At 40.7% G+C, this 14,018-nt stretch overlaps 1 protein-coding gene across 5 annotated transcripts in view; it reads right to left on the bottom strand.

Annotated features, from left to right (window-relative positions):
• Positions 1-14,018, bottom strand: part of NFAT5 (nuclear factor of activated T cells 5) — a 135,244-nt gene that overhangs the window by 56,241 nt on the left and 64,985 nt on the right. For 2 of the 5 annotated variants that reach the window (XM_084645139.1, XM_084645138.1), the window contains exons 3-4: positions 11,072-11,630; positions 4,614-4,806 (exon numbers count right to left, since the gene is read on the bottom strand). In XM_084645139.1, the coding sequence (XP_084501265.1) occupies positions 4,614-4,806; positions 11,072-11,630 (752 nt within the window). Of the gene's footprint in view, positions 1-4,613; positions 4,807-11,071; positions 11,631-12,079; positions 12,142-14,018 lie in introns of all 5 variants that reach the window. The other 3 variants (XM_084645140.1, XM_084645141.1, XM_084645142.1) reach the window with 3 other exon arrangements.

Below are 14,018 nucleotides of genomic sequence, written 5' to 3'. Positions count from 1 at the left end.
TGACAAAATCATAGCCTTACTTATTATCTGTCCCTTTCCTAATGCTTCCTAACATTTTTTGTCAGCTTCTTTTGACTGGTGCAGCACATGGAGCAGATGTTTCCAGAGAACTAGCCACGATGACTCCAAGATCACTTTCTTGAGTGGTAACGGCTAATTTAGAACCCATCAATGTGTATATATAGTTGGGATTAGGTTTTCCAAAGTGCATTAATTTTGCATTTATCAACAATGAATTTCACCTGCCATTTTCTTGCCTAGTTACCCAGTTTTGTGAGACCCGTTTAAAACCCTTTGCAGAGCTCTGGATTTAACTATCCAGAGTAATTTTGTATCATCTGCAAATGTTGCCATCTTGCTGTTTACGTCTTCTCCCAGATCATTTATGTATATGTTGAACAGCACTGATCCCAGTACAGACTGTTGGGGGATCCTGCTATTTACCTCACCACTGTGAAAACTGACCACTTATTCCTACCCTTTGTTTCCTATCTGTTAACCAATTACTGATCCACAAGAGGACCTTCCCTCTTGCCCACTGACACCTTACTTTGCTTAAGAACTTTTGGTGAGAAACCTTGTCAAAGGTTTTCTGAAAGTCCAAGTACAGTGGATCACCATTGCCCACATTCTTGTTGACTCTCTCAAAGCATTCTAAGAGACTGGTGAGGCATGATTTCCCTTTACAAAATCTGTATTGACTCTTCCCCAACACATCGTGTTCATCTATGTGTCTGATAAATCTATTCTTTTCTGTAGCTTCAATGGGTTTGACTCATACTGAAGTTAGGCTTACCAGTCTGTAATCATCACTGGAGCCTTTTTTTAAAATCTGGACCATATTAGCTATTCTCCAGTCACCTTGGACAGATTCAGATTTAAGCAATAGATTACGTACCATAGTTAGTGGTTCTGCAATTTCATATCTGAGTTCCTTTAGAGCTCTTGGTTGAATCCATTCCAGTCCTAGTGACTTATTACTGTTTAATTAATCACTTTATTCTAAAACCTTGTGTGAGTCATATGATTCTTCTGCCCAGGAAATTGCAATATCTCTGAGGGAGTGAGCTCTGATTTTGGAAGATGGAGTTATGCTTTTTTATTTGCATGCTTCTGAGATACAACAGCTCAGCCTGGAAATGGAGGATTCTGAGGCCTTTGTTCCCTTTGGAACCAGATAATAAAGAACAAATTATTTGTCTTTCTAAACCAAGTTGTGCAGTGGATATATATTGTGAGATGTTCAAGTGTACCACAATCTCTCTTTGGGATGCAATGGAGCTGGGTAAAAGGATGAAAGGATAATATCCTGTGCTCTCTAGAGCATAGAGTCAACGTTTGGTATGAAGGCAGTATCGGTTCTGGTTCTGAATCTGACTTTATTTTTATGGAAGATGCAGCACTCAGGTTCCAGGAAGAGTTCCCAATTCAAACACCTGCAAATTCATGGGATTACTAACAAAAAGACCAGTTTAATGGTTAGAAAATCATAAGATACTTTCATGAGCAGTTCAAATGGAGGGTCTATAGTGGAACTGAGAATCAGGTTAAGATCCCATGCAAGAACTCTGCACTTTAGGAGAACATAAAAGGGATGTCCATCCCGTCCTGTTCTCCTCCCCCCCACCCAATCTCTCAAAAAAGCATACCATCTCCTGGACAAGATGAAATCCACTACTTGTCTGTTGTGCTAAGGACACTAGACGAAGCAGCAATTTGACTTTTGGGTGTCAGCATAGCTTGAGTCCATCTTGAAGAAATTCAAGAATCCATGGTAGCAGAGAAACCCTTGTCCTGGTACCAATGGGTAAACCTCAACGAGGTCCTTAAAATCCACCGAGTTAGTAGATTTATTTCTGACAGCTAAAAGTGTGGATATTACCTCTTCTGACTAACCTTTTTGGCTTAAAAGGCTCTATTCAAAAAGCTGGATTCTTATTACAAGGAACAATTATGCATATTAGGGTACATTACACAGCAAAAAAATAAAGAAATTAAAAAATAAAAACAGAATCCTGGCAGCGAGTCTCAGAGCCCGGACAAACTGATTTGGGCTCATGCTATGGAGCTAAAACTAGCAATGTAGATCTAAGGGCTCGGGCTGGAGCCCTGACTCTGAGACCCTTACCCCTAACTAGGTTTCAGAGCCAGAATGTCTATACTGCTATTTTTAGCCCCACAGCATGAGCCCAAGTCAGCTGATTCAGGCTCCAAGACTCACTACCAGGGATCTTTATTTTTTTGTGTTTTTTCTTCCTCTGGGTAGACATATTTTTCGATTGCTTTCTGGATGGAATGCAAATGGAAGGTCTCTGTGCCATGTTGAGGAGATTGAGAACCAAGGCCTCATTGGCTAAAACAGGAGTACCAGAATTACCGCAGCTGGCTCTCTTCTGATCTTCTAGAGTTCTAGTGACAAGAGGAAAGGGAAAGAAGTCATATCTTGCCATCTTTGTGACAAGGCATCTGTTGCTTTAGATTTGTGATTCTACTGGCAAAAGACGAACACAGAAAATTTGTAATTCAGGTGGGGAATAAACAGATCTATCACTTGGAGACTAAATTCCTTTAGCAGAAATTAGAACACCCCTGCGCGTAGTTCCCATACTGAACGGTCTAACTTATGCTGGCTGAATGAACTACAATCATTTCCCTTTGGTTATGAAGCGAAGTGACTCCAGATTCCTCTTTACACAAATCATCAGGAGGTGAGGTTCTTTTAGTGCTGTTGGCATGTGACATGGCTCAGGTGTTGTCTGTCATGTTTGGACCAGATCCCTTGAACAATCTTTGTCCCTGTCTGAGCACCCCATCCCTCCAGATTGCATCTGTGATGACAACAGTCCTGACTGGTTTACCTTTTGGGAAGCCTGACTTGAATCTGCTCAGACTCACCCAACATCTGAATAACTTGGAAATCTCCTAAGGAGAGACACCATCACTGAGCAGAAGAGAAGAGGAAACTCACGCAAGCAGAGGGTCACTAAGAATATCCACATAGGAGATCACTGATTCCCAGAAGCAACAGAAGCTCATCTTCCCAAGGTTGAGGGGGACCAGACTTGCAATACTGTCCATCCATGTTAGAATTGCCTGTTAAAGACTGTAGGGGCCCTTGGGTTAGTAGAGGACAGTTCATGTTTGTTTATGTTGTAGTCCTGATGCACCCTGGCAGTTTTCATGCCTGAAAAGCTTCACTGGCCTTTTGATATTTTGCTTCAAACTATGCTTCCCCAGAGAAGGGAAGGGAGCTGCCACTCATGCTGGGTCTGGGGCAGCTGCCTGTGCCAGCCTAGGTGATTTTGTTACCACTGCTTCCTGGGTGCTCTTTGAGTCAAGGAGGGATAGCTGCAGGAAACCCTGCCTTAGCTTCAGAGAGGCTTGGGTCTCCATGGAACAGACACAGATCTCCACCAAGGCACTCAGTCACTAGGGAGATGCTGGAGACAGTTTCTGGTTTTCCTTCTCTTCTTGGCCTTTTCCACTATGCTGCATTCTATATGGGTGAGCAGGAGGCATGGAGAGTCCCAATAACTATGAGGAGAAAAGGAACCCACTCTGCTGATGAAGGCAGACCCTGAAAGCCTGGAGATGTAAGCCTTCCTTCCCACCTCTTTTCTCTTCTTTGCATTTGTTCTGAAGCAGGGAGGAGCTGGTCTGCCTGCCTGCAGCTAAGGAAGCAGATGAAAAATTGGCAGTTTCTCAGAGGTGGAGCCACTGCTCTCCTGGCACTGACTGACCAGTTCAGTCTCACTCCTTGGCTGTACATAGCAGAGACCCAGTGTCATGCATCTGTGGAACTCATTATGAATAAGGACTGAAAATTTAAAGAGATGGAGAAAGCACTACTTCTCTGGGTAGTTTATTTCAATGGCTAATCACCTTCACTGTTAAAAATCGAAGCCTTATTTCTAACATGAATTTGTCTGTTTTTAACATCAAGCCATTAATTCTTGTTCTGCTAGATTAAAGAGACCTTTAGTGTCTTGTATTTTGTCCACAGGAAGATACTTGTACACTATAATCAAGCAAGCTCTAAATCTTCTGAGAAGTTAAATTGATTGTGCTCCTTAAGTCTCTCAGGGTATGTCTAGACAGCAACTGGGAGCGAGCCTCCCAGCCCAGGTAGGCAGACTTGTGCTAGCTGCTAAAACTAGCTGTGTGGACTTTGGGTGCCAGCAGAGAGTCAGGCTAGCCACTGAGCTCTAGCCCACACAACCCCCATGGCTTAAGCTCTGGTTGCTAGACAACGTGTCCTCCACACAGCTAGTTTTAAGCGTGCTATCCTGAGCTCTGCTAGCACAAATCTGTCTACCCGCACCGCAAGGCTCACTTCCAGTTGCAGTGTAGACATGCCTGCACTGTAAGGCATTTTGTCCAGCACTCAATTCATTTTTGTGGCTCTTCTCTGCGCCTTCGCTAATTTTGTGAAGCCTCTTTTTAAAATGTGGATTCCAGAACTGGATGCTGTATTCCAGTAACAGTCTAACCAATCAGTCACACAGAGGTAAATTCACTTCTCTGCTCCTACTCTCTACTCCTGCATATACATCCAAGGATGACATTAACCCTTTTCCCCACATCATTGCCCTGTACTACTATAAACAGACTACCTTTACAGTTGGAAAACCTTGTTGTGTCCTGTCTTTCACTGAGCCTCGGCTGCCCTCAGTCAAGTACCGAGCTCTGTGCTGGGTCTCCGGCTGTACCACAATCTTCAGCTCCTTGCCTTCACTTTTAGTAGGATACTGACCACACAGCATCGGGCTCTTCTTCCCTCCGGCTCCTTTCTGGCTTTCTGATGCTCTGAGAAGTCCAAGCAGACCATTGAGAACATGTTATAAGAAATTCCCATATAAAAACAAATCAATGTAAAGAAGGGCCATAGATCAGAGGTGGGCAAACTACGGCCTGCGGGCCACATCCGGCCCACGGGACCGTCCTGTCCGGCCCCTCAGCTCCTGGCCCAGGAGGTTAGTCCCCGGCCCCTCCCCCGCTGTTCCCCTCCCACGCAGCCTCAGCTCGCCGCACGAGCAGTGGGGCTGCGAGCTCCTGTCGCTCTGAGCAGCATGGTAAGAGGGCAGTGGCGGCGTGTGTGCAGCAGTGCAAAAGTTGGCTAGGGAGTCCCAGGGGGCAGTCAGGGGACAGGGAGCAGGGGGCGGTTGGATGGGGTGGAGGTTCTGGGGTGGTCAGGGAACAGGGGGGGATGGATAGGGTGTGGGAGTCCTGGGTGGCCTGTCAGACTGTGGGGGTGTGGATAGGGGTCAGGGCAGTCAGGGGACAGGGAGCAAGGGGGGTTGGATAGGGATAGGATCCCAGGAGGCGTGATTTGGGGAGGGGGAGTCCCAGGATGGGGCAGTCAGGGGACAAGAAGCAGGGGGGGTTGGATGGGTCAGAGGTTCTAAGGGGGGCAGTCAGGGGGCAGGAAGTGGAAGGAGGCGAATAGGGGCAGGGCGAGGCTGTTTGGGGGGTACAGCCTTCCCTACCCAGCCCTCCATACAGTTTTGCACCCCAATGTGGCCCTCGGGCCAAAAAGTTTGCCCATCCTTGCCATAGATTAAAAAAATAAAATGGCAGGTGAAATATTTATAAGAGCAAATGTTGAAGTTAGACTTGTCTCACTGACAGAGAAGGAACCCTGGAGGGTAAGGCAGGACAACGCTTCCCTGTCTCCTCCATTCTATGAAAATATGAACTGTTTTTCACATAAATAGCAGAGGGGAAACCAATTAGCATTACTAGAATACATTAATAATAGGAGGAAGACATATATGGTCTTCCCAGTATATTGTATAATCAGAAAACGTAGGGAAAATGATATGCATATTTGTAATATGACCTAAAACCTCACCAGAATTAAGGTTAAATTATATAAATTTCTTCTTAGACAGAAAAACAGCCTCATGCCTGTCTCCTCCTGAATTTGCATGACCATGCAAGTTCACAACTAGTATTTGGCAATTTCTGTCAGATCAGATTGAGAAATTTATATGAAAAAGCTGTTTCAAAAGTATTTGGCTTAAGATGATTTGCCATAATTGCACTGATTTTAAAACAAACGCAGTGCATGCAACAAGACCGTCTTTTCCCAGGTGTTTGGTCTTCAAACGTACTGTATCTTGTGATCAGTTCCATAATTAAAACCTGAACGAAGAAGCCCTCCAAAGTATAACATTTCACAATCAATTTTTTTGTCCATTTTAAAGGATCAAGAGAGAATGTCTCACTGACCTTATACAGTGGAGGTTTGTAGAATATCATGAACCAAAGTCTGATAAACACCTTTACCAATAGTGAACAGAACTATTCCCCTGGCAACTGGGGTAGGCTGGGAGAGGGCTTAATCAGTTTATGCAGAATGTACGTTTTAACTGTATCAACAATTAGTTTCTGCATTTATGGCTGTGAAGAAACCGTCTAAATGTCAACTAGCCAGTGTTGCCTTCTTGAGTGTGTGGATAGCCTGAAAAAAGGGAAAGTGTGAGATTCCCTCGTTAGCAATTTGGCTGGGGAAGGAAAGGAAACCTCTTTTTCCTCAAGGCCATTCACTGATGGTGGACCTATTTCCTGGCAACTTTGCCAGCCTTAAACCTGGAGAGGCTATTTACACTCTGATTGGAAGAGGTGATGGCCCATGGATTTACACAATGGTGGATCTGCAAAGTATCCAGCCTGAAATTCTCACTGTACAATACCACAGAGCAAGGCTCCATAATCTACAGGAATTGCACATCTTCTTTACAGGTTTCAGAGTAACAGCCGTGTTAGTCTGTATTCGCAAAAAGAAAAGGAGTACTTGTGGCACCTTAGAGACTAACCAATTTATCTGAGCATAAGCTTTCGTGAGCTACAGCTCACTTCATTGGATGCATACTGTGGAAAGTGTAGAAGATTTTTTCATGCTTTGTGTGTATATAAAAAGATCTTCTACACTTTCCACAGTATGCATCCGATGAAGTGAGCTGTAGCTCACGAAAGCTTATGCTCAAATAAATTGGTTAGTCTCTAAGGTGCCACAAGTACTCCTTATCTTCTTTACAGGCTTCCCCAACTCCTTGCCTAACTCCTGTATAGCTGAACCACAGTAGTTTTGCTACAAGACAGGCCTTCATTGCTGTAGAGAAGAGTGCAAGTTTTTCCCTTAATACTGCTACATGTCTGATTTTTCACAAGATTTCATCCATCATGCTCTCAGCTATACCAAATCTTGCAAGACCCTTGAACACTTGCAAAAAGTATGAAAGTAAATCTTCTGACTAAGCATCTAGTGGATGATTTATCAAGGGCTGCAGAAACTTAATTTTGTGTATTTATGAAATTTAACCTCTCAAGAGTCAAACTATCCTCTGAGCCCGTTATTTATTCAATCTTAGCACAGAATCCCAAAGTGCTTCACCAGACCTGTTTTGTAGGCTTGCTTTCAAATTAAAAGAAAAGATGTAGAACTTAGAGGTTATAAAAGCATACAAATTGCAATAGTACCATTTTATGGCAAGAAATCCTTATTATTCAGCTTCAGTGTAGCCAAACAGCCTATTACCACAAAAACCCCTTCCGTTTTATTTTCACCCAGTTTTTTTATTCTACAGAAACCCTCTTCCAGTTGGAACAATCTACACAAGTTCAATGAAACACTAAGTAAACAAATGTAGAGAGCAGTATGATTTACACTACTGTCCTAGTTAACCAAAAATACTAACTACATTCAAGGATTTTAGATGATCAGTTCTCCATAGTTTGTTAGGAAATTACTGCAGTATACTAGCAGTTGAAAGAATGATGTTAAGTTTTGAGTCACTACATTTTCTCTGCTTTTCATGACATCCAGAATTTTAAATCATGTAATTAAACATGGGAATCAGAAAAGGAATGTTAAGCAATCTAATTATTATGAAAGTATAGTCATATTGTTCAGAGCTCTGAGATTGGGATTCACATTTCTTTGCCTTTACAGCTCACCTAATTACCTATGTCACAAGAGAATTCTCAATACAGAAACATATGGGTCACACATTTTGATCTCTCACACTCAGAATTCCAGCTAAACAGATTAATGAAGGACACTAAGATCATAGGAATTGATGGGAAGGAGAGACAGACATGTGACCTATTAAAAGTATATACACATTTAATACTTTGGCCTCCCCAGGTTACCTATGTGTTTTCTTTAAATTATTCTACTTTTGAATCCTGAGTTATCTTGCTTGGTAAAATACTCCACATATACTGTGTTATTTTTCTTTGAAGAGGTACTGATTGCCAATTATTTGGCATGTTTTCCCCTTAAGAGTCTCTTGAAATTATGGTTATTATTTACAATCTAATTACCTATATTAGAGAGGAATTTTAAATATTTCACTGGAATCCCTCTCATTTGTCCCTGTTCCCAACTATAAAGGAGAGCTGATATTTCTACACTGTCCTTCTAAATTCAGTTACCTTTTACTCCCAGAATCAGTGGCATTCCATTTTCTATGCCTGTGCAAACAGCAACAGCAATATTTTACATATACTTATTTATTAATTAGCTTAAGGGGTATCAGAACCAAACAAATCATTCTGACTGGCATGGACATTCAAACGAACTGCCAAAGCCAAATGCTTTTATTAGAACACATTCCATGATGCCTACTCAATATCTCAACATTCTATTTTTGTTTTGTTTCTTCATTGTCCTGATAACTTAAAATGTGTGCCATCTGAACCATAGCTGGTCCAAATGAAGACTTGAGACTAATAGTGAGACCGAGACTTGGCATGATTCCAATGGAGGAACAGGAATCCTCCTGTTTGCCCTGGAAAATCATCAAAAATCAAAGCCTTTTAAAAAGGCTTTCACAAACTCTCTTCACAGTTTCTATGGAAGTGGGCTTTTTTCCTCTAGCTCTGACAGAAGATTAGAAGTCTCTTCTGAGGCAGCTAGTATTTCAATTGCATGAATTAGCAAATATAACAAATGTCATCATCCTCCCTCTTCTCCTGATGCCAAAATGTGAGTCAACTAACTTGTCTGAGCTCCACTAGGCAGAAAAGCAAAAATCTACAGTCACTCCTACAATCTATGTTTGTAGTGCTGCATCTCTGTACTCTAGACATAGATGTCCCCCTGCAGCCCATTTCTTTATACACCGGACACTTGCTAGAACGTGGGATTTGGGATCCATGCGTGGTACTGCGTTAACGCGGGGACCGCATTAAAATGAATTCCAATTAAACTAACTAAATTTCGGATCCATGGCCACAACTGTGTTGTGTGTGAATTTGCGCTATATAGACGCACGTTCTAGCAAGGGTCTGGTGTACTACCCACTTCTGATACTAAAGCATCTACTTTTAACTAGAATCTGCTACCTGGAACTTTATTAATTTTCTTCTTACAATCTAGATATATTGTATAATGCATACTACTATAATCAACCTTGTTCCCAATGTTCCAAAAGGTTATGGCTATATAAACATAACCTCTCCTTTACTAATGCATGCTGCTTAGCTCCTGTTATGGTAATAATGAACATTTTGCTAGTTTCTTCATTATTAAAGCTACAGAGGTCACATGTCTGCAGCTTAATAAACCTGTGCTCCCTGTCTGGAGAAAACTTCTATGCACTCACAATTCTTGTCTACAGGAAGAGCACTTCTTTCCATGGTAACTGAGAATTGCCTTCTTTCCTGTAAGCTTGGTGCAACCTTGTTTTCTAGCTTTCCAAACAATTTATTTATTAATCTGAGAAGCTACAAATCAATTTTAAATACTTAAAATTTCACAGCATTATAAATTTTTCCTGGTGAACTTATCACCAGGATGTTGGACTGTTTCACTTATACGTCTAGACCATTTGTGGTAAACAGACAAAAAATTGTTCCATTGATCAAGTACTTTTTTGCAGAAGGCAAGAGGAAAAGACTGGGTGGCAATGTTTACTCTGCATCCTTTGTTGAGCCTGGTTCTCATCTTACCAAATGAGATATCTACCATGAAGCCGCAGGCCACTCTGGAGAGTTTCTTAGAATCACTTTCTCAAAGCAACATTTTAAGTATGGAACTGCAATGACCCTGGGAACACAGACTAAAGGCTGTTTCCCTTAGGAATATGAAAAGCTCATCTTTCCAGTCAGTCATATTTTAATGTTCACCATTCCAGTGATGAACATTAGAACACATTGCAAGCACATACATAAAAGTAAAAAATAAATCTACCCACTTGACTGCAGTATAAAACTAAGTACTAAAGAAGCCACAGATAAAAACAAACAAAAAACCCCCCAACAAACTATTGTAAACTCATGGACGTTTTCTCTCTCTAAAGCAACTACTGAAATGTATTTAGTAAACTGTGTGAAGTGGTAGAGATGAGAGACCACCACCCAGGCTTGCCCACATACGAACACACACATGCACACAACCCAGAAGCACAGAGAGAAACAGGATTAGAGATTTATTTCTGAAAATCAAATACAGAAGTGAGTTCACATGAAAAACAAAATTTGGTTCAGCAGATAATCTTAACATTTTATCAAATAAAAAGTGAAAGAAGACGTGTTAATTTAAATGCTGAAAAATCGTAACAAGCAATTAACTTCTATATCCATCGCTCTCTCTATTTGATAAATAGAAAGACAGACAGAAGCAGATAAAATGTATCAACTGAGATCCTCACATAAAAATCTGAACAAGGTATTTTTAGGAAGACAGTGTAGAACAGTTGTAAGATCTCTTCAGTACTTATAGCTCTTTTTAAATAGACTTTTTACAAATGGAGCCATAGAATTGAAAAGCTTTCTATCCTTTGGGAATCTCAATCCACTGGGGAAAAAAACTTGGATAATCTCACCAGTACTGGACTGAATAACTAACTAAGCTTAGAATATGTTATATTGCAATAAATCTTAGCTTTACTTCTCTGTAAAGCTTAGCAATTTTAGAAGAAACTTATGAGCTAAGATATAAAAGGGAAGGAGAGGCTGTGTTTATGTGAAAACCTGAGTAGAACACTTGAGAAAAGTCAGGAGTATGTTTTATTAGCTTGGTGTTACATATGGTGATAGAACTTTAAAAAATGTAGATACCAACCCATTTCCTGCTTTTGAGTTGCCTTTGCTGTCCGTGCTGAGCTGAGAAAGGACATAGTGAGGCGCTTTGGCACTGTCGGCATCAAATATATCCATGCTGGATCCTTCACAGTCTCGACGTTTGATCCCTGGCCTCTGCTTTGGATTTCGTTTGCGTGATTTACGTGGCACCTCAGTGTTATCATTGTAGGAACTGGTGCTCATGTTACTGAAGTTGGAGGGGGAATCCTCCATCCACATAATGCAGCTCTGCTCTGATTCCAATCCACACCCTTCATCTTGGCAGGACATCTGACTGTTATCCAGCAAATCCTCAGGTGGTGGTGAGATGTACAGGACTGTATGTCTCTTCGGCATTGATTGTTGCTGCTGGACTGTGTTACTGGTTAACTGCTTTTCACTTACCCCTCGGTTACTTACCCCCACGACTGAGGAGCAGCTCTCCACTTGCATAGCCTTGCTGTCGGTGACTGAGGTAGAGTAAATGGTAGGACTGGAAGAGGTGGTAAAGGAGCTGCAAGCACCGCCCATGGAGGAAGAGGAGGGAGCTGAAGAAGCATCTGCGGTGTACAATTCAGAAGTAAATACAAGATACATGTTTGCACCTGTGCTGGCTATAGCAGTCCCATTGAAATAATGTGATTTGTGAACTGATTTTTCCCCCAAATGAAAATTTGGAATTTGGTAAGTTTGAAAATGTAAATGCTTCAAGCAATACAAGGTCTAAGCAATACAATATTATTTTTGAAGTGTCCAAATGGTACTTAAACTTTTGAACGATAATCAGTTACGTTTTTAGTTAACTTTAGGTCATAAAAAAGGCTGCAAGCAAACAACAAGGCTTTTATTGCTTCAACTGGACTAATCATTTTATCTAAAACAATGGAAACCCCAATGCAAAATGTATGCCTGTAGTCCACATTCAATGCCAATTAAACCATTCATTATTAGAATTTTTTGAAAAGACGGGACTGTGCTTAGCCACAAAATATTAAAATAAGTTTCTAACCTATGAAGCAGAGAACTACAGGTCATTTTTAATGCAGACACTCCCTGCTTCAGAGGCAAATCCTGGAATAAAAATATGAGAAAATAAATGAGAAAATTGCTGCTGATTCCAGATATCAATTATAAAATGAGAAATAAAATATAAAATCAACTGAACTGTAGGCAAAATGGAACTGGTACCAGTCACTATGATATGGGTTGTTTATTGTGTAAGTTCAGAACAGGGACAAAACTGATTTGTAGCATGCTGAGCATGGAAAGATAAAAGGCCACTAGGAACTCAGAGGCTGAAGAAGTCATCATCAAATTACATACCCCCATCTCCCAAGAACTTGTTAGCTGGTCCCCTTAAATACAGAGTTAAAAGCCATATAGAACCAATGAGGGGACAGAACTCTTAGTTCAATCATGCCTCAGTGTCCTCAGAGACATTAATAGAGTCCTACACCTATCTACCCACCTACTCTAGCAAAAATTATTTGACTAACTAAACTGGGAACCCTACAGATCAGACTGCCCTTGATACAGGAAAGCAGGACTAAGGGTTCAACAACAACAACAAAAACAGAAGATTTTTGAAGAGCAACAGGGTCATTTCTGCTAAAGATTTTTTTTAAAATAAATCTCTCAAAACTTGACATATCAATCAGCAAGTTAACAAAAACAAAGAAGGTTAAAATTCAAATAGATGTTTTCAATGATAGTAGCTTATTGCAGAACAACTCAGAGAACTTCACGTTTTACATCAGATTGTAAACCCTCCAGGGAAGGAACTATTTTCTTCTGTTTTTATAGTGCTGACCACACCAAAACTCAAGCAAAAATACCACCACCACAAACTTCAAAGGGAAATAAACCTACACTGGAATATCATAGCTGAATAGTCATTATTGCAGTGCAAAGAGTAATATCTGCTGTAAGGAGGAAGTTAGGTTTTTTGAGGGGTTTTAAATCCAAAGACAGGAGTCTCTGATAAGCCACTCAAATGATGAAATTATTTCCATAATGTGGAAATTCAGTTAATTAATCTGTATTCTAACCATCTTGGACCACGCTGAGGAAATCTCAGAGAATTAAAAAAGGGGAAAACACAGTTTTTTGTTTAACCATGAAGTGAATATTTATTTTCAGGTATAGTAAAAATGAGAAAATCATACAAAACCCCTGTGTATTTGTGATTAAAATTGAAGCATCAGAACCATATGAAGAGTCATTAAAAATGAAGGCTGCTTTTAAAACAAAAAAACTTAGATGTTTTTCTGTTCCAAGTGAAATGAAAAATAATCCCTGTCTGTGGTTAAGTTTTAAGAGAAATTTACTTGTCAGTACAGTTTATCAATAAATTACTCTTTTGGCTATGTAGAAAGAGACTCCCTTCCTCCACCTCCTGGACAAGCTGAATGATACCAGTTCCATTTTCCAGTTTGTTCCTTGGTAAATGTAGTGGCTGAAGCTGGAAGATTCAGTCACTGTGAACTGCATTCAAATTTAAAGACAAATTTATCTGTTTTGTAGCATGCATTAATACAATGCTTCTTCTGTAGAAACATTTATAAAATTGGAAAAAACTTCTTCATCTAGATATTAATTTCAGTGACAATATTTAGGAGCTGATTTGCAACCACTTTGAGCTGAGAAAGATTGCTACCATACATGTTTTTACCTTGTTTAGTTAGCGGCAACAGCATTAGTTTTCATTTAGTATTTGTAAACTCACCCACATAGAAATAAGAGTGTGCAGCACGCACCCGGCACGTGTGCTGCATGCAAGGTTTGCAAGTGGAATACATGAAGCATTCAGCAATAATGCTGCAGACTGGTCCTGCAGCAGAGCAACATTTTCCCTTCTTAGGTATCAATCCATTTACAGATTGAACGAAACACCATGCACATCCAGAATGCAGAATATGAACATGTCATGGATCCCTGCCCATGACAAA

The sequence above is a fragment of the Lepidochelys olivacea genome (assembly GCF_965140295.1).
Source record: "Lepidochelys olivacea isolate rLepOli2 genome assembly, chromosome: 12".
Lineage (NCBI taxonomy): Eukaryota > Metazoa > Chordata > Testudines > Cheloniidae > Lepidochelys > Lepidochelys olivacea.
Note: the sequence above shows the minus strand (reverse complement) of the source record. Positions and strands in the feature narration are given on the sequence as shown.